The sequence below is a fragment of the Topomyia yanbarensis genome, chromosome 3 (genome assembly GCF_030247195.1).
Source record: "Topomyia yanbarensis strain Yona2022 chromosome 3, ASM3024719v1, whole genome shotgun sequence".
NCBI classification, from domain to species: domain Eukaryota; kingdom Metazoa; phylum Arthropoda; class Insecta; order Diptera; family Culicidae; genus Topomyia; species Topomyia yanbarensis.
Window position 1 is genome coordinate 318,208,071 of NC_080672.1, and position 24,291 is coordinate 318,232,361.

The following is a 24,291-nucleotide window of genomic DNA, read 5'->3' on the forward strand; positions in this document are numbered from 1 at the left end:
GTAACATATCTTTCATACAGCCTATTTGAATATTTTATTACTAGCAACATGTCCAGTAAACTTTACCAAAAAAGATGGATGGGTAATGTCTGCGATTTAACCGGACAGCTGTAGAATTCATTAGGAGGCCGTACTTCAAATGTGTTGACACCTACCGGAATTTTCGGATAAAAAGTGCTTTGGGCAAGGAATATTTCAAATTATTCTTTATAAAAATGATGGGGGTCCTCGTTAGATACTTCTGTCTTCTATTTCCAAGCTTAGTTGTTGCTCTGAATGCGATTCCTACATGATTGAAGTAGATGTAGATCGTCAACCGGTTATAATTTTACCAAACGTTGTACATTTCACATTACAAATTAAGCCACTAGATCAGTGATTCTCAACCTAAGGTCCGGGTTTTTTTAGAGAGAACATTAAAAAATATTCAAGAAAGTGCTGAGACGAGAAAAATGTACAAAAACCCTAATGTGGTTTGGGCTGCCACCACCCGACCCGCTAAAAACTACTGCTCTTGTCCAGAACCTGATTCCTCCCCGGCACTACATTGCGTCATTACTTCGGGGAGGACCAGTTCTCCACCATCCACACAGACTGGCAATTTCTGCATGGTAGTCGGAAAGCTGGCTGTGAGTCGAGACTTAGTGCTCCTCTCCTACAAAGACAATCTGGGCGGCAAACTTCAGATTGTCTAATTCACCGAGCTCTTGGGCTCCCTTATGCCATTCAGCACCACGACTCTGCTGCCTTGTACCAGTTAGCACCGCAACTCAGTTCTCGCACCATTCGGCGCCATTTACTCGTTGAGTTCCCGAGTTGTTCACGAACTACTCGGTCTAGTCCCCGACGGTGTACATAGCCTACTTCCAGGCGAAAGAGGCTTTCCCGAAGCCGAGCGGTAGATTTCTCCCGATACCGATGTTCATTTCCATGAGCCATTTCGATCCTCGCTTCGTCCCGATCTATTCGATCTAGTCCCGGCGGTGAATCTAGCCTACTCAACGGGCCAGCCAGTAGGTGTTTAAGTCCATCCAGTGATTCCAGGTGGAAGCGTAGCTTCCGGTTCACTGGCGTCCCAGCGACCCGCTGCTAGCTATTCGACACGGTCTACTCAGTCTATCGCCGGCGGTGGATTTAGCCTACTCACGGATGTCGAGGTCGGTCCGGCGATTCCAGTGAAGTCTGACGTCCGGTTCACTGGTGCCCTTACGACCCGAGCCCAGTGCTACGTCACGTATTACTCAACTGGTCCCCGGCGGTGGGCCTAGTCTACACCGTCGGAGAGTTCCCGGCGGCAGAATTTCTCAAGTCCCCACTTGTGGCTTCACGGTGGCTTGCTAGCCAATAGTGCTACTTTGTTGGTCCCTTCGCCACTTCCTCTGCAGCTCGGACAGTATACTCGTAACCACTCTGTTGACAGCGTCCCAGGTATGCTCGTCATGGCACATCTTTTCAATGATATTGTCTACTGTCGCACCAGGCATACCCCTTCGAACTTCTTCGAACCTAGTGCATTCAAATACCACGTGTTCCGGTGTCTCTTGTACGCCCACATACTCCGGGCAAATGGGTGACAAAGCATGTCCAAACCGATGCAGGTACTTCCGGAAGCATCCGTGCCCGGACAAAAACTGCGTCAAATGGAAGTTCATCTCTCCATGCTTCCTATGCACCCAAGCCGACACAGCCGGATAAGTCGGTAGGCCCACCTTCCTTTCTTCGCGTTGACCCACTCTTGCAGCCTTTTAGCCAACGAGTCCGCTCGGACCAGTCTCCTTGCATTATGTGCATTTCTCCGCTGGTAGCATTCCACGTCCTCAGCCAGAGTGATGCAGATGGGGATCATCCTCGCGATAACACATACTGCCACCGACGATATTGTTCTATAAGCATTTGCGACTCGTACACCAATCAGCCGGAATGTCCTGTTCAGCTTTTCACAGTTCCGCTTGGTTTGCAGCGCAGCACCCCAGGCAAGAACCCCATATCGGAGTATCGATGACGAAACAGTAGATAGTAAACTTCTCGTGCTGCTTCTCTGGCCGCCGACGTTTGGCATGATTCTAGCTATTGTGTTCGTTGTCTCCGCCGACTTTTCACAGGCATAGTCAACGTGGTTGTTGAAGCCAACCGGTCGTCCATTATCACTCCTGATTGCTTCAGTGCACGCTTCGATGCAATCACGTGCCCTCCGACGTCGATCTGCATCCGCTGAACCGCTTTGCAGTTGCTGACCAACAACATCTCCGTCTTGTGGTGAGCTATTTGCAGCTTGACACCGTTCGTCCGGCTCTCGATCGCGTCTATTGTCTCCGTTGCCGACACCTCCACTTCTTCAAGTGGCTCACATATCAGCGTCAAGACTCCATCGTACCACAGAGAACAGACATATAAGATAGAACATATTATCCCGAAAAATCTGTGTAAACATTTAAATGAAAACCCGTTGAAAGTCACCATCGTATACAGGTTTGCATGCCTGAGTCATCGTTGTATACAAGTTTGCGTACAAGTCCCGCATAGCGATCGCTGGCTGATCGAAACGCCAGCCAGTGGCAAGTTGCTACTTGGTGTTGTCATTTCAAAGCGACAGCTTTATTTCTTACACAAGTTGAAAACTTTACTTATATGTCAGTTCTCAGTGATCGTACATCCGGTTCCAAATAGTTGGACCGAGAATGGGGCCCTGAGGAACGCCCACTATCACTCGCATTGACTTCTGCCCTTAGCTCGTCTCGTACAGCAGCACTCTGCTCTGGAAGTAGCTCTTCAGGATCTGGCAGATAGTCGGAAATCCTCATTTTGTGTAACGCTGCAGCGATGGCTTCTCAACTGGTACTGTTGAATGCGTTCTTTACATCTACAGCGCAGTATCGATCTCCTCTTCGCTTCTGTTTAGATGCCTTCTCAGCACTCTCGAACACTGTCCGAATTGCATCCACTGTCGATGCTGCTTTGCGTAATCCGAACTGCATCTTGGACAGTCTGCGCTCACCTTCCGTGAATTTCGTCAACCTATTAAGGATGATCCTTTCCAAGAGTTTTCCGAGTGTATCCAGCAGGCATAGGGGCCTGTACGAGGCCGGATCGCCAGATGGTTTCCCTGGCTTTGGTAGCAATAGCAGCTTCTGGACCTTCCAGATTTCGGGGAAGTTACCTTCAATTAGGCACTTCTGCAGCACCATCCTGAAAATATCCGGAAATGCCAGGATCGCAGCTTTCAGCACCACGTTTGGTATTCCATCCGGACCGGGAGTTTTTTTTTTTGATTTCAGGCGCTTCGATGTTTCTGCGAGCTCGTCATTAGCCACCGCACCGCAAATCATGTTTTTTCCAGAGACGTGCTACAATAAGTTTTGTCACCGAGTCATTTGTCGATATTTTTGCATAGAAAAAATACAGAATGTTATTTATATGATACACTACAATCTACAAGTTTTAAACTATTCGCTTCACGCAAAGTTCTAAAAAAAGTTCGCAAATAATTTTTTTTTCACGCTGAAACCCTTACCCCCCCCCCTTAAGCTCATTCTAAGAATATACACGGTAAAAAATTTTACCACTTTTATGTATTCAAATTGCCCATTTTCGGAAGTTATTCAAGCTGTCAAAAAATGGGTATTTTTTTGTTTCTAACAATTAGTTCATTTTATCCATTTCACAACTACTCGATGAGGTAATGTCAATGGGTATATTGATCTTAAGGTTGCACAGAGAATGCGTAAAATTCGCAAACGAAAAAAGCAGTTTTTTCCAAATCGTATGTCAGATCTTCATAAAAATCAATCAGCAGTACTGTAACAACATTCTACATACGCTGATTGATTTTTATGAAGATCTGACATACGGTGTGGAAAAAAACTGCTTTTTTCGTTTGCGAATTTTGCGTATTCTCTGTGCAACCTTAACAATGGGTGAAAATTCCTTAAGAATTATTTCAAGCAAGTTAACCTGCTAAGGACGTAGCGAAACCTGCAAATTTTCGGCCTGCATCGGAGTCCGTGGTGGAAACGGAACATTTGCTCCGAAAACAACGGCTGTTTAGACTACTGAGGATGTTGCAAATATGCACTAGTTCGGCATTTTTAGAACAGCCAAAAGATCCAGCCATCAAAAATATATCCAGTTGGCGGTTTTATTTTGTTAAGGAGTTTTGGAATAGGATCTCTATCTAATGAGTGTTATTTTATGTTTTTTTTTTAAATTCGGAAACAATTCTATTGACAGTATTTTTAATTCTGGCGCGATTTTCATAAATGGGTATTTTTTACGCATTTTGTTCGCAATTCTGCGAAAAATAATGGGTAAACTATACCCAGGGTGACGTACAAGGTCTGTACTCATTTATGGGTACAAACTCTTTACCAATTTAATGGGTTATTCCACTTTTATTGAAAATGCGTAGTTTTCTACGCATTAATGGATACTACTTTATTTTATCAGTGTATACTAATCTACTGTAACTTTCGACAGCTATAGCCGATTTACCAATCAATCTAATTGTCGACTCACCCTTTACTTCCAGGTTACCGAAAGTGAATGATTCTGGTATGCTTGTGATCTATTTATAGACTCGAGTAATTTTGATTGTTCACGTTCAAATGACTTCAAAAACAATTTACATAAGTTTTACGTAGTAAACCAGATATAATCAGAACTTGGCTTTCGACTACTCATCTATAGCATTTATTTGAGCACGGAAAAAGTGTGAATAAATAATTTCAGAACAATTGAAAAAAAGAAATGTTTGATCACGTTAATAATTCTTTTTACTTTATCATTTTTCGTACGAGAAAGCTTACCAACTCAGCATTGTAAAATGTTTCTAAGAGTGTAATAACGATAATGATTGGTTTAAAGTAAATGCAGAAAATCATTTGGATTCCTAGTTTTTTTTTGGTTGAACACTGCATACACTAATAATTACCATGTGTATGGACTTCACAGATTATGCTTGTTTCAAAACCTTCGTAGAGTCAATTTCAACTAGATATTGCGCGATTGCCTGGCACAACTTCTCTACGCTACTTCGCAGATAATCCACTGGGTGAAAGGCAAATGTCAATCTCAAATAATTACTATGTGTGTCACCGGCGGAAAATCTGCTACCGGCGATTGCCATTACGCCGAAATGTTGCATGCAATATCGATTGAAATCATTGCAGTCTACGCGCTCCGGGAAACGGATCCAGATGAAGTAGCCGCCACTGGGCGTTAGAAACGAACACTCAGCAGGAAGCTTCGCCTTCAGTACTTCGGCGGCTGCCTTCAAGCGTTCGGCATATTTTCGCGCATACTTCCCGAGCTGTTGTTCGGCCAAACCCAGCTGGATCATGCTGGTAACGATACCGCCGGTATAGTTGTTGGCCGCTCCTCCGCTTTTTAGGACTCCGCTGAACGAAAAGAAAAATGGATTGAAATCGTAGGCGTTGGAAATTAAGTCCGAATTATCGATCGTCAGAGCCAAAGAAGCTCACCAAATTAATGTTAAATACTTTTATTGAATCGATTTGGTTGGCTATTTTCCGCAAATTTAATACTAAGAGAAACGAAAGCAATGAAATTGAAAGTCGGATAGATATTCTAGAGCGAATTAGTTATAAACTTAGAACGGAAAACTGGGATTAGGCAGGCTCATATGGACATGATCGAAAGGAAATGTGAAGAATCCTTTGCCTTCTGCTACTCAGGAGTTTGGCGTTCCACCCAAGTCTACCGCATGGTCGTTGATAGAACATAACACATCATCATGAGGGCAAAGGATTCTTCACATTTCCTTTCGATCATGTCCATATGAGCCTGCCTGGTCCTAGTTTTCTGTTCTTAAGTTTATAACTGATTCGCTCTAGAATACCTATCCGTCTTTCAATTCCATTGCTTCCGTTTCTCTTAGTATTAAATTTGCCGAAAATAGCCATCAAAATCGATACAGTAGACCTTGCGGCAATTAAAACATAGTAACAAATACTTTTATTGTTGACAAGTTTATCGCTTAAGAAATTATCAACTACCAGCGCCTAGGGGCATATCACTTGTGATGCATTTTTAAAACTCATCGAAATTAGTTGCATTTCTTTCCGTCAAAATAGACATCCATAATGTGGTTTGCGTTGCGTGCAATGCATTTTGCGTTGTGTGTAAGACGTCAAACCCCTATAAAAAACTAGCTCTACATTCAACAAAACGTCGAACAAAGTGGATAAGTGTAGGACGTTTGTTGTAGGATAAGTGTAGGACGTTTTCGAGGGAGTACAAAGTTGATGCAAAAATGGAAATTAAATGCATTTTTTCTAATTTGATGCAAATTTGTGATCTGCTCCTAAACTAGCGCTATTTATCTCTGGATTTGAGTCTCTTCCAAATAAAAAAGGCCCAAATGCTGATAAATGTATGGTTAAACAAATGAATCACAAAGAAATTGCACCAAAATACATTAGCAAAGTCTACATACTGAAGCCGATAAAACGACAGAGCCTAACTGATAAGTCCTGCACCCGAGACCAAACTGGTAACTATATACGCGTTGCAGTAGAAAATACGCATTAATTGCGATGTTTTACACATGCATAGAATAGATTGAAAAATGATTGCCATAAGTAGAATATTTCCGATTAGTGTAAAATTTGAAGACAGTAAAACCAACCTGTTTCGAAATACCTCCACACATCGTGGAGGACACTCCATCCAACCGAGTCGAACTCCTGGAGAAAGGATCTTCGAGAATGACCCATTCGATATTACATTACCCATCCAGTCATCGTTGTGCATATCATCGATATCGTAAGCAAATAAGCGCTTCGGAGGCTGCTGACCAACGCAGTTCCCAGTTCCGTCCACGCTGTAGTGCAACAAGTTGTACACATCGTCGCAGGCTATCAAGATATCGTTGAACCTGGCTAATCTTATCAGTTGTTTGTTGATTTCTGCCGACAAATAGAGATACAGAGACCGAAGTGAGATTGATATTTGATAATGGTACTGTTGAATAGCCTTTTGATAAAGAATATACCTTCTGTAAACAGTATTCCGGTGGGGTTGTGGAACGTAGGCATGGTATAGTAAACACCCCAGAATAGTTTTCCGCCAGACGGTTTAAATTTGTGTTGATTGATTAGCAACGACAAACTCTCCATATCAGGACCGTCAGCATTCAGAGGAACTGGAATCGCACAAGACAATTCAAATTAAAGATAGATAATTGACTATTTTCTTATCTCACACCTGGGACAATCTTCATCGTATCGAACTGGCTGAACGCCTCAAGAGCAATCATGTAGGTGACTTCATCCACGAAGATAACGCCAGACAAATCAATCAATGTTGATAGAATCAAGTGAAGCCCATGCGTGGCGCCTGACGTAAGGACTAAATCTGATCTGAAAGATATAAGAAGCACATTCAGGGTGGTTTGTTGATACAGAACCATACAAGTACCTACTTATTAACTTCACAAGCATATCCTTTTGAAAGGAATGTTGCTAATGTTTCGCGAAATTCAGTAGTTCCAATTGCCGGACCGTATTGGAAGAGATAAGAATTGTTCTCGCGCTCGAATTTCTGCAACACACAATTAAATGAAAATGAATATAATGCAGCGATTTGATAAATAAGTTATGCAAGTTGCATTTCGATTTCGTCTCATCAGAATCCGACACTAACTTAGTGACAGGACTAAGCTAGCGCCGGATTGATGCTAGCTACAAAAAAACGTAGACACAGTTCAGGTTCCTTAACAAGCCACTAATCTAGCGTGATGTCCCGCAAGAAAAGGAGCTCATTTTAAACTGATGAGAACTAATGATATCGAAAAAAAAGCAAACCACTGCAAGATTCACTACGCTATATTTCTCCTAAGTGGATAAAAATTTAAGCAAAAACAATTTTTTCTCCATTACGTTTAAAACCACCCTTGTGCGTGAAGAGCACAAAACCTATTACTAAATTAGTTCTGGAATTGGCATTTCAACTTCGTCTCAACAGAATTCGACACTAACTTAGTAACAGAACTAAGTTCAGGAACACAAATTGTGTCTTCATTTTTTGCAGCAAGTGTCCATCCGGCGCTAGTCCTGTCCCAAGATAGTGCCGGATTCCGATAAGATGAAATCGAAACGCAAATTCCAGTTTTTGTGCTGTTCGAGACAAGACAGTAAACGGCTGTTCAGTTCACTCGGAAGAATTTCAGCATCGGTTAAATGTTGTATCCACCCACGCTGTAACCCACGGAGGACAGCCCCTTGTAATTTGTCATTAAAATAGAGGAGAAATAATATTGGTACGAGATGACTTCCTTGCGGACTACCGAATGTAGATGAACAGTTCTTAATTTGGAGTTGCATTGCATCGAGATAGGAACGAAACCAATGAAGAAGTTATCCAAATTGGTACAAAAAGCGCGTTAATATAGTTTTTGAATGAAATTCGTAGAAATCCATTACTTGCCAGACACTTCCTCAAACCAGGCAACTTAAAGTCACCCAGATGTACATCGACCTGGTTTGAATTTCGAATTAGATTAGGTGGGAAATACACGACATACAGCAATAGAGTGCGATCGGCATCTTTCACTGATACCCACACTTACCCAAAACTCGTCCACCATCGTCATCGTTAATCACTCCCCAGGTAACCAACAAGCATTAGTGTATGCATTAAAGTAGCATAAAAGTTGCATTTCAGATGCTTCTTGCAGTGTATTAGCATTCGTTATGCATAACTGTTGTTAATCAGCATTCAAAAAACTTCTTGCCAGAAAGCAGCTTTCTCAATGCAAAACAGCCGTAAAAAGCATTTTCATGACACAGCAGTAATGTAGCCGTATATTTTTCCAAAAGCTCCTTTTTAAAGCATTTAAAACGACCTAAGTGCTTATCAACTAGCCATTAAGTCACATTCAGCTTGCTTATTGATTACCTGGGTCGTGCTTTTATACAATGATTAAGGTTGCACAGAGAATGCGCAAAATTCGCAAACGAAAAAAGCAGTTTTTTTTCCACACCGTATGTCAGATCTTCATAAAAATCAATCAGCAGTACTGTAACAACATTCTACATAAGCTGATTGATTTTTATGAAAATCTGACATACGGTGTGGAAAAAAACTGCTTTCTTCGTTTGCGAATTTTGCGCATTCTCTGTGCAACCACAGATAACAGACGTTTAGGCTAGAACAAAATTTCTTCAAAAACCTCTGTAAACTTTCAAATTGATATACGTTGAAAATCCGTGTTTCACTATTGCCATCTGCGCAACTGTTTGCTACACGTGTTTGACAGCTGCACTCTAACTGCATTGTAGTGATCACTGCGCCATCTGCAAACGTTTGCCAAACATGTTTCAAATGTCTGATTTATTCGGAATTTCAGCAGCGGGTATTTACACACGATTCAAATCGAGCCTAAACGTCTGTTATCTGTGGTGCAACCTTAATATCGATAAGCACACCACCATGTCATATGGCTGTTGAGGACGTTGCGGTCACATTATTTGGCTGTGAACCCGAATAGAAATGTACAGTAACAAAACCACAATTTTCACTGTGACAGTACAGTAATTTTACAATCATTTACAGTAAGTTCTGATGCTATGCTACAATACAAAAACAATAAACTTTAATGTTTCTACAGTAAGTTTCAATGTGAAATCAACTTTACAGTGAAAAAGGAGGGTGGTTATGTATCTTAACATTAAAAAAATCGATTTTTCTCCATCCATTTTTTTTTAGAAACAGTAATATTTAATGTAAATTTACTGTATCTGTTTTTTGCTGAACAGTAAAATTGATTGTTGCATAAAACTTTATTGTAAATCTACAGCGAGAACTCTGCTACGAACAATGTTGAAACAGTAATAACTAATAATAATAATATCTCGACAAACGTATGCTCAAGGCTCGGAAAATGGCAACCACAGGCGAAATATTTTTATCAAATTTTGCGTCAAACTGTTTGATTTCCGTATGTATATAACATCTAATATTAAAAAAATATAAATGGTGATCCCAGAAAAAAATTTCATGTCTGTCATTTATAAAAGTTTGTTCATGCTACTTGCATGACCTGAAAATGACTAAAAGACCGCAAGGAGATAAAAAGGTAAACAAAATCCATATTTTCAACTTTTTGCCTGGAGCCACATTTTTTCATCGTAGTCTAATTTAAACTATGAAGATATTGCTTGAAACATTGAGATGAATATGGATTATTGCTTATTTTCAGTTGTGAAGTAATGGAAACCAAATAACTTGTAACGTGACAGGTCAAAAATTCGAAAGTTTCGAGGAATGCACCAACAGCATGCATACAATGCTGTTCTAATCTGCATTTTTTTCTTACTATTTTGAGTGCACTTTTTGAAACTGTATTGTGAAAACCTTAAAGTTTTATTCATTTTTAAGAAAACACAGTTGATCTTTTGTAACGTGACAGATGTTTTCTGCTGTAAAGCAATTCAAATAATTTTGTTTCAATTACGCCAAGAATGGTGACCATCTTTGATTTTGATGAATCCTTTTGCGTTAGCGTATGAGATCTTGAATGAACTACTTTTAAAATATTTGTTCGAAAATCTCCACTTGTGCAGCAAAACTATATAGAAGCGAGTTCTAGGGAATTAATACTTCTGTGTGAATATTTGTTGGTGCAATTTTTCAAAAAAAAATCAAAAAAATGTTAAAAACTACTACAAAAATGTTAAAAACAAAAATACATTGTTAAAAAACAGAAAAATATATATACAATTACAGAAAAACGATGATTTTTTTTGTTAACGAAAGCCTGAAAATTGAAGAAACTGTAATTGCACTATTAGGAAGTTATTAGTAAGAAAGCATTTTTAACTTCAAGTATTCTTCTAAATTTCTTAGTATTTGCCAGTCATAAATATAATTTTCTTATACAAAATTGATAATAAATATCATTTCGAAGCAAAATGTTCTTAAGAAAAATTTACCGAAACATTTTGATTTTTTTTTTTTCAACAAAAATATCTAGTAGTGAAAATACACCCTTTTAATAAATTAATCCCAAATACCAAACGCAAAAACATAACACGTTTAAAATTTATTTGCATCGTAAAGGAAATAACAATAAAAAGTTTTAACATATTTCAAAAATTCTTTTAATTTTTATTTTTTATTTATTTTTTTCTTTACATAATTTAGTTTTAGAATGTAATTCAAAATGGTTTTTCAATTCAAAATGGTCGTGAAAAATTGTCCTTCAAAATGCAGATGTTTACAAGTTATTTTAGATTTTCTTTCGACACACTGTTACTTCGTTAAATTACGATTTTTTCAAAAGTTATTCACGTTTGTTCATCAAAACCAATATGTTTTTCAAAATAAACATGAAATTTCCCGTTAATACTCAGTTCTTAGATCAAGGATGATTTGTGTACGACTGTCTTAATATCCTTGCTTCAATAAAAATGCAGAACTGTAACGTGACAGATTCTGGTTGTAACGTGACAGATCATTGAGAATACTCCATAAAAACGAAAATAAAGTTTTTCTTCAGGAAAACTACCCAGGTAATCAACAAGCATTAGTGTATGCAGCAAAATAGCATATAATTTGCATTTTAGATGCTACTTGCAGTATTTTAGCATTATTTATGCATAACTGTTGTTAATCAGCATTCAAAAAACTGCTTAAAAACTTCTTGCCAGTAAGCAGCATTTAAACAGCATTTAAAATGACTTAAACAGCATTTAAAATTACTTAAATGCTTATCAGGTAGCCGGTTAGACGCATTCTGCATGCTTATTTGTTACCTGCGTATATTTCAAACTCTTCCTTGTTTTCCAAGCTTCAACTTAAAACTGTGTTCATTCAAGTTTGGGGGCCAACGGAACAGACTTTTTCAACTTAGTCGGGCAACCTCCAAACTAACTGCGAAAATTGTGTAACGTGACAGACGTATCAAAATGACAATAAAGTGAAAACGGTTCATGATAGAATTTTTTTTTGAGGAAAGAACGTGCGGTTTAGTGACCTTAATAATGTGCAGTTGTGATAGAATCTGGTTTTATCGTTTTTGCTGACTTATCATATGAAATATGCGTAAAAATGTAACGTGACAGACAGAAGCCTTGACCATATGGTTACGGCTTAAAAGCCAACTGTCAAAACTATTTGAAAGGAAATTCCAAACAAATCGTTACTCGCCAATCACAGATGTTGGAAGTTACCAAAAGAGAAAAGTTTTCTCTTTCGTTAACTTCTATGAACTGTGTTTAGCCAGTAACGGTTTGTCCGGCATTTCCTTTCAAAGAGAGTTTTGACAGTAGGCTTTTTAGTCGTAATCATATGTTTGTCGAGATATTTATTGTTTTATGATTGTTTATAGGGTAAATGCTATTGTAAAATTCTATTCGGGAATGTATCGAAGTAAGAAATGCACAACAGTATACTGACATAAAGATGGCGCAAACTTGATTTTTCCTGCTGAATTTTTGCAAGGTTATATTATATTGAATTTACAGTGTACTTCAAAACTGACAGCATTTCTGATTTTCACATTAGTCTACTGTCAAACTCTTGAGAAACGTATTCATTTGCAGCTTGTGATTGTTTACTGCTGAAGGTATTGCTAAATTAATTTAACTTTCAATAATTGTATCGTTTTCTTCATCTTTTACATTGTCTTGAACCTTTGTAGTAATGTGGGATGAACCGGAGCAAAGGACGACCGCCTTTGTGTGGCAGAAAAAACTCGAGAAGCAAGGGTTGAAGAACCTTTCCCGGAAAGAGCTGGAATTGCTGAATCGTAAAAAGCAGCAGGAAAATGTAATCGAACTGGAGAAACTGAAAAAGCGACGTCAGGAACGGGAGCACCAACAACAGCAGCGGGAGGATGATATGTACCTGATGCAGCGCTCAAAAGAAGCTGCTCAGTTTGATGAATGGCAGCGGCAGGAGGAAAATTTTCACCTGGAGCAAGCGAAGCTGAGAAGCAAGATACGCATTCAGGATGGGCGGGCGAAGCCGATTGATTTGCTAGCGCAGTACATATCTGAGCAAAATCTAGAAGAATCGATCGAGATGCAGATGCACGAACCATACACGTACCTGAACGGGTTAGGTTTGGACGATTTGGAGGACTTGCTGGCAGATATTAAAGTCTATAACGATTTAGAGAAGAGTCAGAATGCAGACTACTGGTGTGACTTGACGATTATTGTAGAAGATGAGCTGCAAAAGTTGCGTAAGGTTGAAGCCGAAAAGCACCGAATGGCTACAGGGCGACGTGAGGGTATTCACCAAAGCGTAGCTAAAGATGTGACGCAGATTTTTAAAGGTAAGAGTTCATCGCAGTTGGAGGAACTCAAGAAGAAAATTGAGGATAAAATAAATAGCCAACAGGATGGTTTAGATATTGGATACTGGGAAAGTTTACTTTCTCAATTGAAGGCTCACATGGCAAGAGCACGACTAAGAGATCGCCACCAGGAGAATTTGAGAAACAAGTTGGAAATGCTGAAACAAGAGCAAGAGTTGAATGTTAAAAAAGAAGAAGACATTGATCCAGAGGCTGGACCCAGTAGAGCAGGTCCAGCCGAATCTACAAAAATAGAACCGACAGACGAAGACTCCCAAGACAGTAGTAGTCAATCTGGTGCCGAGCAAGCGAAGGATGAGGAGAATGTCGAGAACGATCTTCTAAATGAGTGCTTTGAGCTTTATAAAAAAGGAGGCTACGAACCAAAGTACATTTCGGAAAAAGATCTAGAATCTGGAATTGTTATTATTTCGGAAGAGAAAGACGAAGAGGACGTGGATCTTTTGCGACAGAAAGTACTTGGAATTAATCAAGAAGATGAAACGTTTTCCAAAGACGAAATAATATTGCGAAAAGAGGCAAAACGAGGCATGAATGAGGACGAAGCTGAATTTTCCGTGGAATCTCGGGTAGACAATCAAATTTATCTCTGGTCGGATAAATATCGTCCAAGAAAACCACGCTATTTCAATCGGGTTCATACGGGCTTTGAGTGGAACAAATACAACCAGACTCACTACGATATGGACAATCCTCCGCCAAAAATAGTCCAAGGCTACAAGTTCAATATTTTCTATCCTGATTTGATCAACAAAAACACCACGCCGCAGTATTTCCTGACGCCTTGTTCGGACAATCCGGACTTTGCGACGCTGCGTTTCCACGCCGGTCCACCGTACGAAGACATCGCATTCAAAATCGTTAACCGCGAGTGGGAGTTTAGCTACAAACGAGGATTCCGCTGTCAGTTTCACAATAACATATTTCAGCTTTGGTTCCATTTCAAACGGTACCGCTACAGGCGGTAGAGTTATTTTTTACCATATTACGATAAGTCCACAATTGTGGAGTTTATATTCAGATTTAAAGTTACTAGAATGCGCTGATAAACGTAATGTACCACTTGATAGCTTTTTTTCGTCTGGTTGATGACACACTGAGGGTAATGAAAAAGTTGAGACAATAGTTCGCGATCTAAAAATTTTGAACTCATGTCTATTTAAAACGAGGTTTCGAAATGTACGATGGGCCCTATTCTCACAGTCACGTCATTTGGTGACTAGAAATTTCCGTCTAGTCACTAGGTGACGTGACTGAGAATAGGGTCCTGACTCCTGACTTCGTGCTTGCTTGGCAATTTATGATACTCTAAATAATGCACGTCCTGAACATGGAGCCGTTACACAGATCTAGTAGTTACAGAAAATTCACGCTACTAGGATATAAGCATAACAATAGATATAGAATTTCCTACGTTAGAACGTATCGCTAGAGCGAACTTCCAATAAGTAATACAATACAACGTATTGCAGGATGTTGTAGAATTTTTGAATGGGCTAAATCTAAAATTTATATAGTAATACAAATTACCTACTCCGCCGCAAACGGAGTGAACCTGATACCGAAACTGTTTAAATGGATTGGTAAATATTGGCTCTTAGTTTAAATTTGAAGCTCACCATTCTGTGCTCTGTTGCAATGCGGAATATCTCACAACATTCGATCAGCAGATCCGGCCCTGGTGCACCAGCTGACAAGTTTGCGATGTTCTGATCGTATACGTTGAGATCGCTACCATCGAAAAGGTGGCGCATCGGCACTTCCCGGCGTGTATTCATCCCTCTTAAGTAGCAGAAACTCACGTTTTAATTGTAATAAGTAGTACGGTTTGGTTTACTATACTTTATTTTGCACTAACCTTGAACAGATAGGAGATACTGAATCTACTTGCGACGACAGATAGCGACTAGTAATGTTGTTTACAATAGCGGTAAACGTCACAACACACACAACTACTAATCCAATGACTACACTTGATCGAGAGCGTTATACGAAGTTGAGAGTGCGTTGATAAGAAACAGCGCAAGAGTGTAGAGTGGGTTTGATACATGTGATCATTCAGAAAAGATGCGATGGAAATGGTTGGCGAATTCATTCGTTAGTCTTACTAATGTCAAAGAGAATAGTGAAAGAGACGAAGAGTGAAAATCAGTCAAAACGGCAACACTCCCTTTATGATGATTTCAACACTAGAATTTTGGCAACCGCTTCTACAGGCAGCACTTTAAATGACTCCTATTATATTTTGAAAACAAACCGTATGTCGATCGATGAATTTGTTTATCAAACGATGTGCATTTCGAAACAAAGAGATGAAATAATTCTAAAGCTTATTTTTACTCATACATATACTCTAGAATGCACCTTACAATCACGATTGAGCTAAATTCTAACGAAAATTCAAATTTCTTTTTTGATAGAAGTACAATACTTATCTCCTTCAACTCAGGCATGAGTAATGTTTATTTACATTGCACGATTGGTCTGCTCAATAAGGTATTTTTGGCTTCACACTATTCGTCTCTTTCCCTATTCTCTTTGACTAATGTGTGCTTAATGTTAGGGTGACTATATCACGCGACCCCTCTCCGTTACCTCTCACCAGAAGGTGCCTGGAATATCCCCAGATTCCCGGCAGTCGTTAAAAATTTGTGGGTCTGGCAGGCAGAGCTCTGCCAGAATGTTCTACATTTCTTATAAAAGAAATGTATAGAATTCGCTAAAGCTCTCAAGACTTTTTTCCGAGGATCGTAAGGCCGAGTATTATATACCAATCGTCTCAGCTCGACGATATGTGTCAATGTCTGCGTGTGTGTATGTAACGGACAAACTCTCATTCGTGTTTCTCAGCAACGGCTACACCGACCTTATTCAAACCAATTTCAAATGAAAGACTTAACACCAAGACAGAATGCAATGAATTTATTTTTGATTCTGATATTTAGTTTCCAAGATATGAATGCTTGAATGTGTGAAAAAAGTTTTTGCAGTTTTTTTTAATCAACTGTCCAAACTAACATAGAGAAACAATTTTGGGATTTACGATTGATGTTCACCGGTGTAGTGGAGTGCACTGGTTTTGCACTTTCTAGCAGAAGTGTTAATGGAACATACCCAGTTTTATTCACTTCTGCTAGAAAGTGCAAAAGTGTTGCAGTTCCAGTTCACTCCACTACACCGGTGTCATTAAATCGAAAATCCCATTTGTATATCTTCAGATAGCTTATACCCACCCTCTAAGAACGGTTGGTTACAAAATCGTCCAATGAAGGACGTTCGTTGGATCAATTTGGACAACGTCCAAATAACCGTTCAACCAACGTCCATCGTTAGACTCGTGTTGAACGATTTTGAAACAATTTTTTGGACGTCTCAGTGGGCAGTTAAACTCATTCCGGAACCGGTTCGGATTTCTGAAGGGAGCCATTATGGATTCCAAATCAAATGCATCAACCGATTCCGACTCAGAATCGGTTGTTGCATTTGATTTGGAATCCATACTGACTCCATTCAGAATTCCGAATCAAATTCCGAATGGTTTGACCGGGTACGAATACCTTTCGAACGAGCTATTGCGAATCTTTTCTAAAATCCACATTTCAGCCATGCGCCACCAAGCCGTGCGCCGAATTACGCGCATGTTCTCTTTGTATTAGTGCAAGCGAAAAAATTGTTTAGTTTATTTTTGTTTCATTCGCACTCATTTGTGTCACACATAGCAACAAATCGACGAAACGCTAGTTTATTTCGGGAAAGGCAATATAAGCTGTGTTCCAGTACATGGAAGTTACTCCCTGTTGCTCCGGAGCAAAAAATTCTTGCTCCTTTTCACTCCGGTTTGCCACCAGAAGAAGAAAAAAGAGAAGAAGATAGTACGGGAACGATTTTCTCCCTGTTTGCTCCGGAGTACTTCCAGTTTCTCCTGGTACTGGAACAAACCTATAGTTTGTCGAAAGTACATATACTATATCACAAACTTCCGGAGAGAAAAACAGTAAAACGTAAACAGTAAACCATGAATGTAAACTGGTATCACGGAAGCTTCCACCCAGTTAAATTCATTCCGGAACCGGTTCGGATTTCTGAAAGGACCCTCTAAGAACGGTTGGTTTCAAAATCGTCCAATGAAGGACGTTCGTTGGACCAATTTGGACAACGTCCAAATAACCGTTCAACAAACGTCCATCGTTGGACCCGTGCTGAACGGTTTTGCAACAATTTTTTGGACGTCTTAGTGGGGAGTCAGTATGGATTCCAAATCAAATGCAACAACCGATTCCGAATCAATCGGTTTAAGAATCGGTTGTTGCATTTGATTTGCAATCCATACTGACTCCATTCAGGATTCCGAATGGTTTGACCGGGCATAAGCTTTTCATGGGCTTCCTTTTATACTTCTTCTCTCAAAACCCTAACCCTAACGAAGCTTGTAAACACGTAGTAAAAATAAGTATGGCGTCCGGGATCGCAAAAGAGCAAATGTTTACATCACTAACCAATCAAAATGAAGTATGGGACCACGTGCTTCTGTTTTCTTCTTCATTTCTTCTTGTTTGTCCGAAAAAAGTGACAGTTGATGCACACATAGAAAAAAATGTGTACACCTGTATACACTTCGGAGTTATACGTTCACCGTCGAGTTGCTTTCGACTACAAACAATTGCACGTCCAATACTGCCATACGGATGCCTTGCGTGGTGGCAGAGGGCTAAACGATCTGCAAAGAATGGCACCCATGGCGTTGACTGGTGCTTTCACCACGACTCCGACTGCTGCTCTTGACGCACTTCTAAATATCAAACCACTACACATACACCTTAAACAAGAAACACTATCATGTGCATACAGACTGCAGGTTACTAGGCTTTGGAACAGTAAACATGTTGTCTTGCTACCAGTCATAAGCGATTGTGGTCACAGTTGGGGTGAAGATATTCTTGCTTCCAGCGATATTACGCTCACATGCAGTTTTCCTTACAGGACATTCCATGTGAAGATTCCCTCTCGCGAGGAGTGGTTGTCTGGTTATAATGGAAAGACAACAACAAACACAAGTAGTCTGTTACACTGACGGTTCTTTGATGGAGGGACGTGCTGGTGCTGGTGTCTACCGTCGTGAAATGAGATTGGAACTATCTCACTCACTAGGTAGATACTGTACTGTATTCCAAGCAGAAATCATTGCGATTATGTGCGAGGTACAATCGGCCCTTCAACTGAGTTTGTCCGGCAAACTTATGCTCTGGTAGTCAGTCTGCAATCAAGGCCCTTAGTTCAGACAAATCACGGTACAAGCTAGTGATCGCGTGCCGAACCCAAATCGAAGAACTAAGCATTGTCAACACTATCTACCTTGTCTGGGTTCCCGGATATTCTGGTATTACTGGAAATTAATGGGCTGACGAATTGACCAGGGCAGGTTCAGCGATTGACTTCGTTGGTCCTGAGCCCGCCCTGCCAATTTCGACAGGTTGGATGAGTGAAAAAATACGGTCCTGGGCTTCGTTCGAGCACCGTAATTATTGGAGAAATGTACAAACGCGTCGCCAAACAAAGGCGTTTCTAGAACAACCGTGCCCAGTGATTTAGAAAAATCTCCTACATTTTTCGAAGCTCCTCTGCGGCATGCCGACCAAAGCTTTAACCGGCCACTGCAAACTCAATTATCATATGGCAACTATTCAGCGCGCTGAGTCTTTTTCATGTGATCCTTGTGAATCTGCCTACTGATCCTCATATCATCTGATATGCTCAGCAGTAGCGCAATGGCGATTTCGAGTTTTCGGCCGTCCTTACATAGACGACACCATGTTTGGACGACTGAAACTCAGAAACATACTAAAGTTTCTTATCAAATATGGTACAGAGCTTTACGTTTACTCGCAGGCTAGTTGAACTACTTGTGAGATTAACTTACCTGCTGTTTGTTTTTGTGCTATTATTTGTCCCACCCTTCCAATTCTACTTCCCCACAACCTTCTTCTCCTTTCCTTCTGCTCAGGAAATGATGAAAACACACGGCAAGGCACAAATCCCCGACTACATCCGGGGAACGTGCCATTTGAGCCAATATATTGTGATTCCTGAAGCATAACGTCACGCAACATAGCATCCATCGTTGTTGCAGCCAGCCTCCTGGCAACCCTATACCATCATATGGAGTTTGACAGCGACCAACATATATGGGGCGTTATAGCTATAAAGCCCCAAACAAAGAATTATGTTCGGTACTATACACGATATTCAAGCGTTCCACACGACGTTTTGTATCTAGTGGGATGATTTAATACCATATTATTCAGAAAATCAACATTTAGTAACTAATTACAGCTTTTAATCATTCGATTCAAAATTAATGTTTTGATTTTCATGGCAGTGATGCTGGCTGTACAGAGACGCCATCCTTGACTGGAGGCTGGTTGCAGCCGTTGAAAGGGCTGCCAAGGTTTTCACAATGTCAGTTCGGATAAGGGACCATCCATAAATGACGTAGCATTTTTTGAACCATTTTTAACACCCCCTCCCCCATCGTAGCATTTCGTCACAAACTTCTAAATACCCCCTGTTAATTACGTAGCTTGACGGTAACTCTCCCTCCCCCTCTTGTCCCCGTAATTTAAAAAAAATATGAAAAACGATGTTAGTTATTCCCCTTTAAAAAATCACAAAATACAAAACTCCCCCCCCCATATAATGCTACGTCATTTATGGATGGTCCCTAATATCGCAGCTTTTTCCGTATCATCCGAGCAGAGTCAGGCTCAGCGACTGCCAAGAATGATCTTTCGGTTCCAATATCCGAGGAAGTCAGTAGTGCGCTCGATTTTTTCCTGTATATAATTGTAATTTTTTGTGAATGATGTATTGTACTAATAATGTTCTTGTACTAAAATAGAAGGTAAAAATTAATAAGATGATTAGTAAAATAGTGTTAACGTATTGTCCTAGTAGTTAAAATGAAATGTCTATTCTTAAAAGTGCCACCAACGAACTTGAAAAACACGAAACACCTGCCTGCAACATCATTCTACGAACAAGAGATATATGTCAAGCTACGCGGTATTAATAGTTCGAAAGGACCGGGTTCGAACAGACTTCAACCATCGCTTATCAAGGAATGCTTGCTCTGCCGGCCTCTATACTTTTCAATCGTTCCCTCGCTGAAAATAGTTTTCCCACTAAGTGGAAAGAGGCTGTGATTAGCCCTATCCACAAAACCGCTAATGTACACGATGTCACAAATTACAGAGGGATTTCAATTCTAAGCTGCCTCCCAAAAATCTTCGAGATCATGTTGTTAGATGTTGTCTATCCCGCAGTAAAACACGTCATCAGTTCTGATCAGCATGGTTTTGTGAGAAAACGCTCTACAACTACTAACCTCATGAGCTATGTGTCGTCGCTGATTGATAAGGTGGAAAAACGACAACAGTTCGACGCGGTGTATGTTGATTTTTCGAAAGCTTTCAATCGTGTTCCTCATCAACTTGCTGTAGAAATACTAAGGCGCAATGGATTTCCGGACTGGCTGATAAATTGGATCTCATCGTACCTTTCAAATCGCAGTGCTTCTGTGCGACTTGGAACTACACTCTCAGATCCATTCCATATGACAATGGGCGTTCCTCAAGGAAGTCATCTTGGACCTCTTCTTTTTGTACTCTTCGTGAACAACCTCTGCAGTGAATTGTCGTCATCTAAAGTCATGTTTGCAGATGATTTGAAAATGTATCGTGTTATATGGACCTCGAAAGGGTTATGGATTGGTGTGACAGAAACGGCATGAGTGAGAACATTCAGAAATACAGCATAACTACTTTCGCACGAGTTCGATCGCCCATTGTTTTCGAATACCTGATGTGTTCTGCTCCTGTACAACGAGTCGCATCAGTCAATGATCTAGGTATCACTCTCGACTGTAAACTACGGTTCACCGCACATGTTTCTTCTATCATAGCTATATCCTATGCTGCACTTGGACTCATCAAGCGCAACACTCGTGATTTCAATGATGTTTACTGTCTGAAATCTCTATACATCGCATGGCGATTTAACAACATCGCGATTTAGCTATATGGGTTTTCGAAAGGGCTCATGTCTAAGTCCCCTGCTCTACAATTTTTACGTGAATGACATTGACGATTGTCTTGCCAATTCATGCACGCTAAGGCAACTTGCAGACGACGGCGTGGTCTCTGTTACAGGGCCCAAAGCTGCCGACTTGCAAGGACCATTACAAAATACCTTGGACAATTTGTCTGCTTGGGCTCTTCAGCTGGGTATTGAGTTCTCCACGGAGAAAACTGAGTTGGTTGTTTTTTCTAGGAAGCGTGAGCCGGCGCAACTCCAGCTTTTATTAATGGGTGCAACGATCAACCAGGTTTTCACATTTAAATATCTCGGGATCTGGTTCGACTCTAAAGGTACCTGGGGATGTCACATTAGGTATCTGAAACAGAAATGCCAACAAAGGATCAATTTTCTCCGAACAATAACTGGAACATGGTGGAGTGCTCACCCAGGAGACCTGATCAGGTTGTACCAAACAACGATATTGTCGGTCATGGAGTACGGGTGTTTCTGTTTCCGCTCCGCTGCGAACATACACTTCATCAAACTGGAAAGAATCCAGTATCGTTGCTTGCGCATTGCCTTGGTTACTCCCAACCGTGTTCGTTTCCTAGATACTTCTGATTCTACTGTATTCTTCGACACATCCATGAAGGAAGAGATTCGTGGAATCCCGGACCATATACGCCCGCAAGTGATCCCCAATATATTTTATAATAAATTCCGAGAAGTCGACTGTGACGAAATGTTCTACATTGACGGATCAAATCTCGATGGGTCCACTGGTTTCGGTATCTTCAATGATAATGTCCCCGGTTCATTCAAGCTCAATGATCCTGCTTCAGTTTACGTCGCCGAATTAGCTGCTATTCAGTATACCCTTGGGATCATCGACACTTTGCCAACAGATCACTGCTTCATCATTTCGGACAATCTTAGCTCTATCGAGGCGCTTCGTGTGGTGAAGTCTAAAAAGCAATTCTCGTATTTTCTGGGAAGATACGGGAGTTTCTGCGCAAGTTATCTGAAAAATCTTACCAGATTACTTTTGTTTGGGTCCCCTCTCATTGTTCTATCCCGGGCAATGAAAAGTCCGACTCTTTAGCAATGGTGGGCGTATTGGATGGTGACATATACGAAAGACCAATCTGCTTCGACGAACTTTTAGTATATGTCATCAGAGGACACACGACAGCAAACCTCGTGGAGCAATGGCGAACTTGGACGATGGCTACATTCGATTATCCCAAAGGTATCAACGAAGCCTTGGTTCAGGGGGATGGATGTGGGTCGAGATTTCGTACATGTAATGTCCCGACTTATGTCCAACCACTACACATTGGATGCGCATTTGCAGCGTATTGGGCTTGCAGAGAGTAGACCGTCCAATGTCCCAGTTCGTAATATTTTGGCAAATTTTTATCGAAACGATAATATCCTAATTTAACCCATCTCCTTTATTCTCGTTTTTAGAAGTTCCCTGTCTTGCCTTGTGGAGCCGACCATCACCAGAATTCCACTAATGATACTGCCGTCGCCCTTACCATGCCAGCATAAAAAGAATTGAAAGCGAGAGCAGGTCGATGGTCTGGAAGCATTCCCCGCGGGTCCGACGAATTCCTCCCGTCAACCCGTTACTTGACATCTTAGTAACCTGAGGCTCAAACTCATGCCGCTGATCTCCCGTTAGCAAGTTTTGTTCCCCCTGCCATCGTATCCGCCTATTCTCCCCTGTCCCTGATACAACTGCTGCTGCTGTTACAATAAAACAAACTTGTATTATATTCCTAGTTTTAAGATAGCTTCAAACTTTTTCATAAAAAAACAATTCATCCCCATCTTGTAAGATAGCTGTTTCTCATAAAAACTTGTTCCTCTTCTTCTATATTAATATGTATTCCTAGTCTTAAGATAGTTGTAATTTTTTTCTTAAAAAAATTATTGTTAAATCTTGTGTATCGAATCGTATTTTATTATTAAGAAAGTAGTAAAAAAATGTTCCTTTTAATATTGAAAAAAATGTTCATTATAACCTCTTAGTTTTAAGATATTCAAAATGTTAAAAAGGAAATCGGCCCCGCCAAGCTAACGCATTTGTGCCTATTAAATAAACAAACTGAATAAAAAAGCCATGTATGTAGACCAGTGTAGTGAGCATAATGCCCCTCCAATTACCTACTGAGCTAGTCTAGAGGTTACAAAGGAGCGATAGGGATTCTGACATGTCCGACAGTTTCCTTTTGCCTCGGCCTGACGACACTTGCACCAACTGTCCTCGTTGGGTGAACACTTTGAGTGTTGGGGATTGTCGATCGATGACGAGCAGTGTTCGAGGGAAGCCCAGATTTCATTTCGCATATGTTCTACAAGATTTTGAGGTTCTCCGAATCGCCAGCCCATAAAATTTTGTTAGCTCGCCGATTAATTTGTCCGTCAACGTCCCTTTCCTTTCCCAGCGATACCTTTGTTTTCTTTCTTCAGTTTTCATAATCTCGTTCTCATAAGCTTCTAAACATATCCGACGCATCCTTTCTTCCGTACGATTTTATCGTCCAAAAACAAAACAAGAAACCATTCACAGACACACACATAAACCGGCAAGAATGGACCGGATTCTTTAAACAATTATTTTTCTATAGACAAGCGCCATCGTGCTGCTTCGCGCTTGTATCTCAGAAATGGTAGTAGATGAGTAGGGTAGACTGAGGAGACTTGATCCCCTTTTTCATTTTTCAGACCAACTCCGTGGAATGATAAAAAACTATGTATTTTCTTGTCGTTTTATATTGTTTCTAGGGATGACTAATAATCATAAAAAAATTACATGGAAATATTATACTGGACATGAGCTATGAGCATTTCTGGAAAACAACAAAAAAATG

General features: G+C 40.3%; 2 protein-coding genes across 2 annotated transcripts; one reads left to right on the forward strand and one right to left on the reverse strand.

Moving 5' to 3' along the window:
* Window positions 1–4,751: 4,751 nt before the first annotated feature.
* LOC131693403 (uncharacterized) lies at window positions 4,752–15,324 on the reverse strand. Its single transcript, XM_058981180.1, has 7 exons — window positions 15,198–15,324; window positions 14,959–15,121; window positions 7,439–7,557; window positions 7,222–7,376; window positions 7,010–7,159; window positions 6,644–6,923; window positions 4,752–5,393 (listed from the first exon to the last, which is right to left on the reverse strand). Exons 2-7 carry the CDS (start codon window positions 15,115–15,117, stop codon window positions 4,949–4,951), a joined length of 1,308 nt encoding a protein of 435 aa, XP_058837163.1. The 5' UTR covers window positions 15,118–15,121; window positions 15,198–15,324; the 3' UTR covers window positions 4,752–4,948.
* Window positions 12,518–14,396, forward strand: LOC131693402 (splicing factor Cactin). Its single transcript, XM_058981179.1, has 2 exons — window positions 12,518–12,583; window positions 12,659–14,396. Exon 2 carries the CDS (start codon window positions 12,661–12,663, stop codon window positions 14,305–14,307), a length of 1,647 nt encoding a protein of 548 aa, XP_058837162.1. The 5' UTR covers window positions 12,518–12,583; window positions 12,659–12,660; the 3' UTR covers window positions 14,308–14,396.
* Window positions 15,325–24,291: the final 8,967 nt, after the last annotated feature.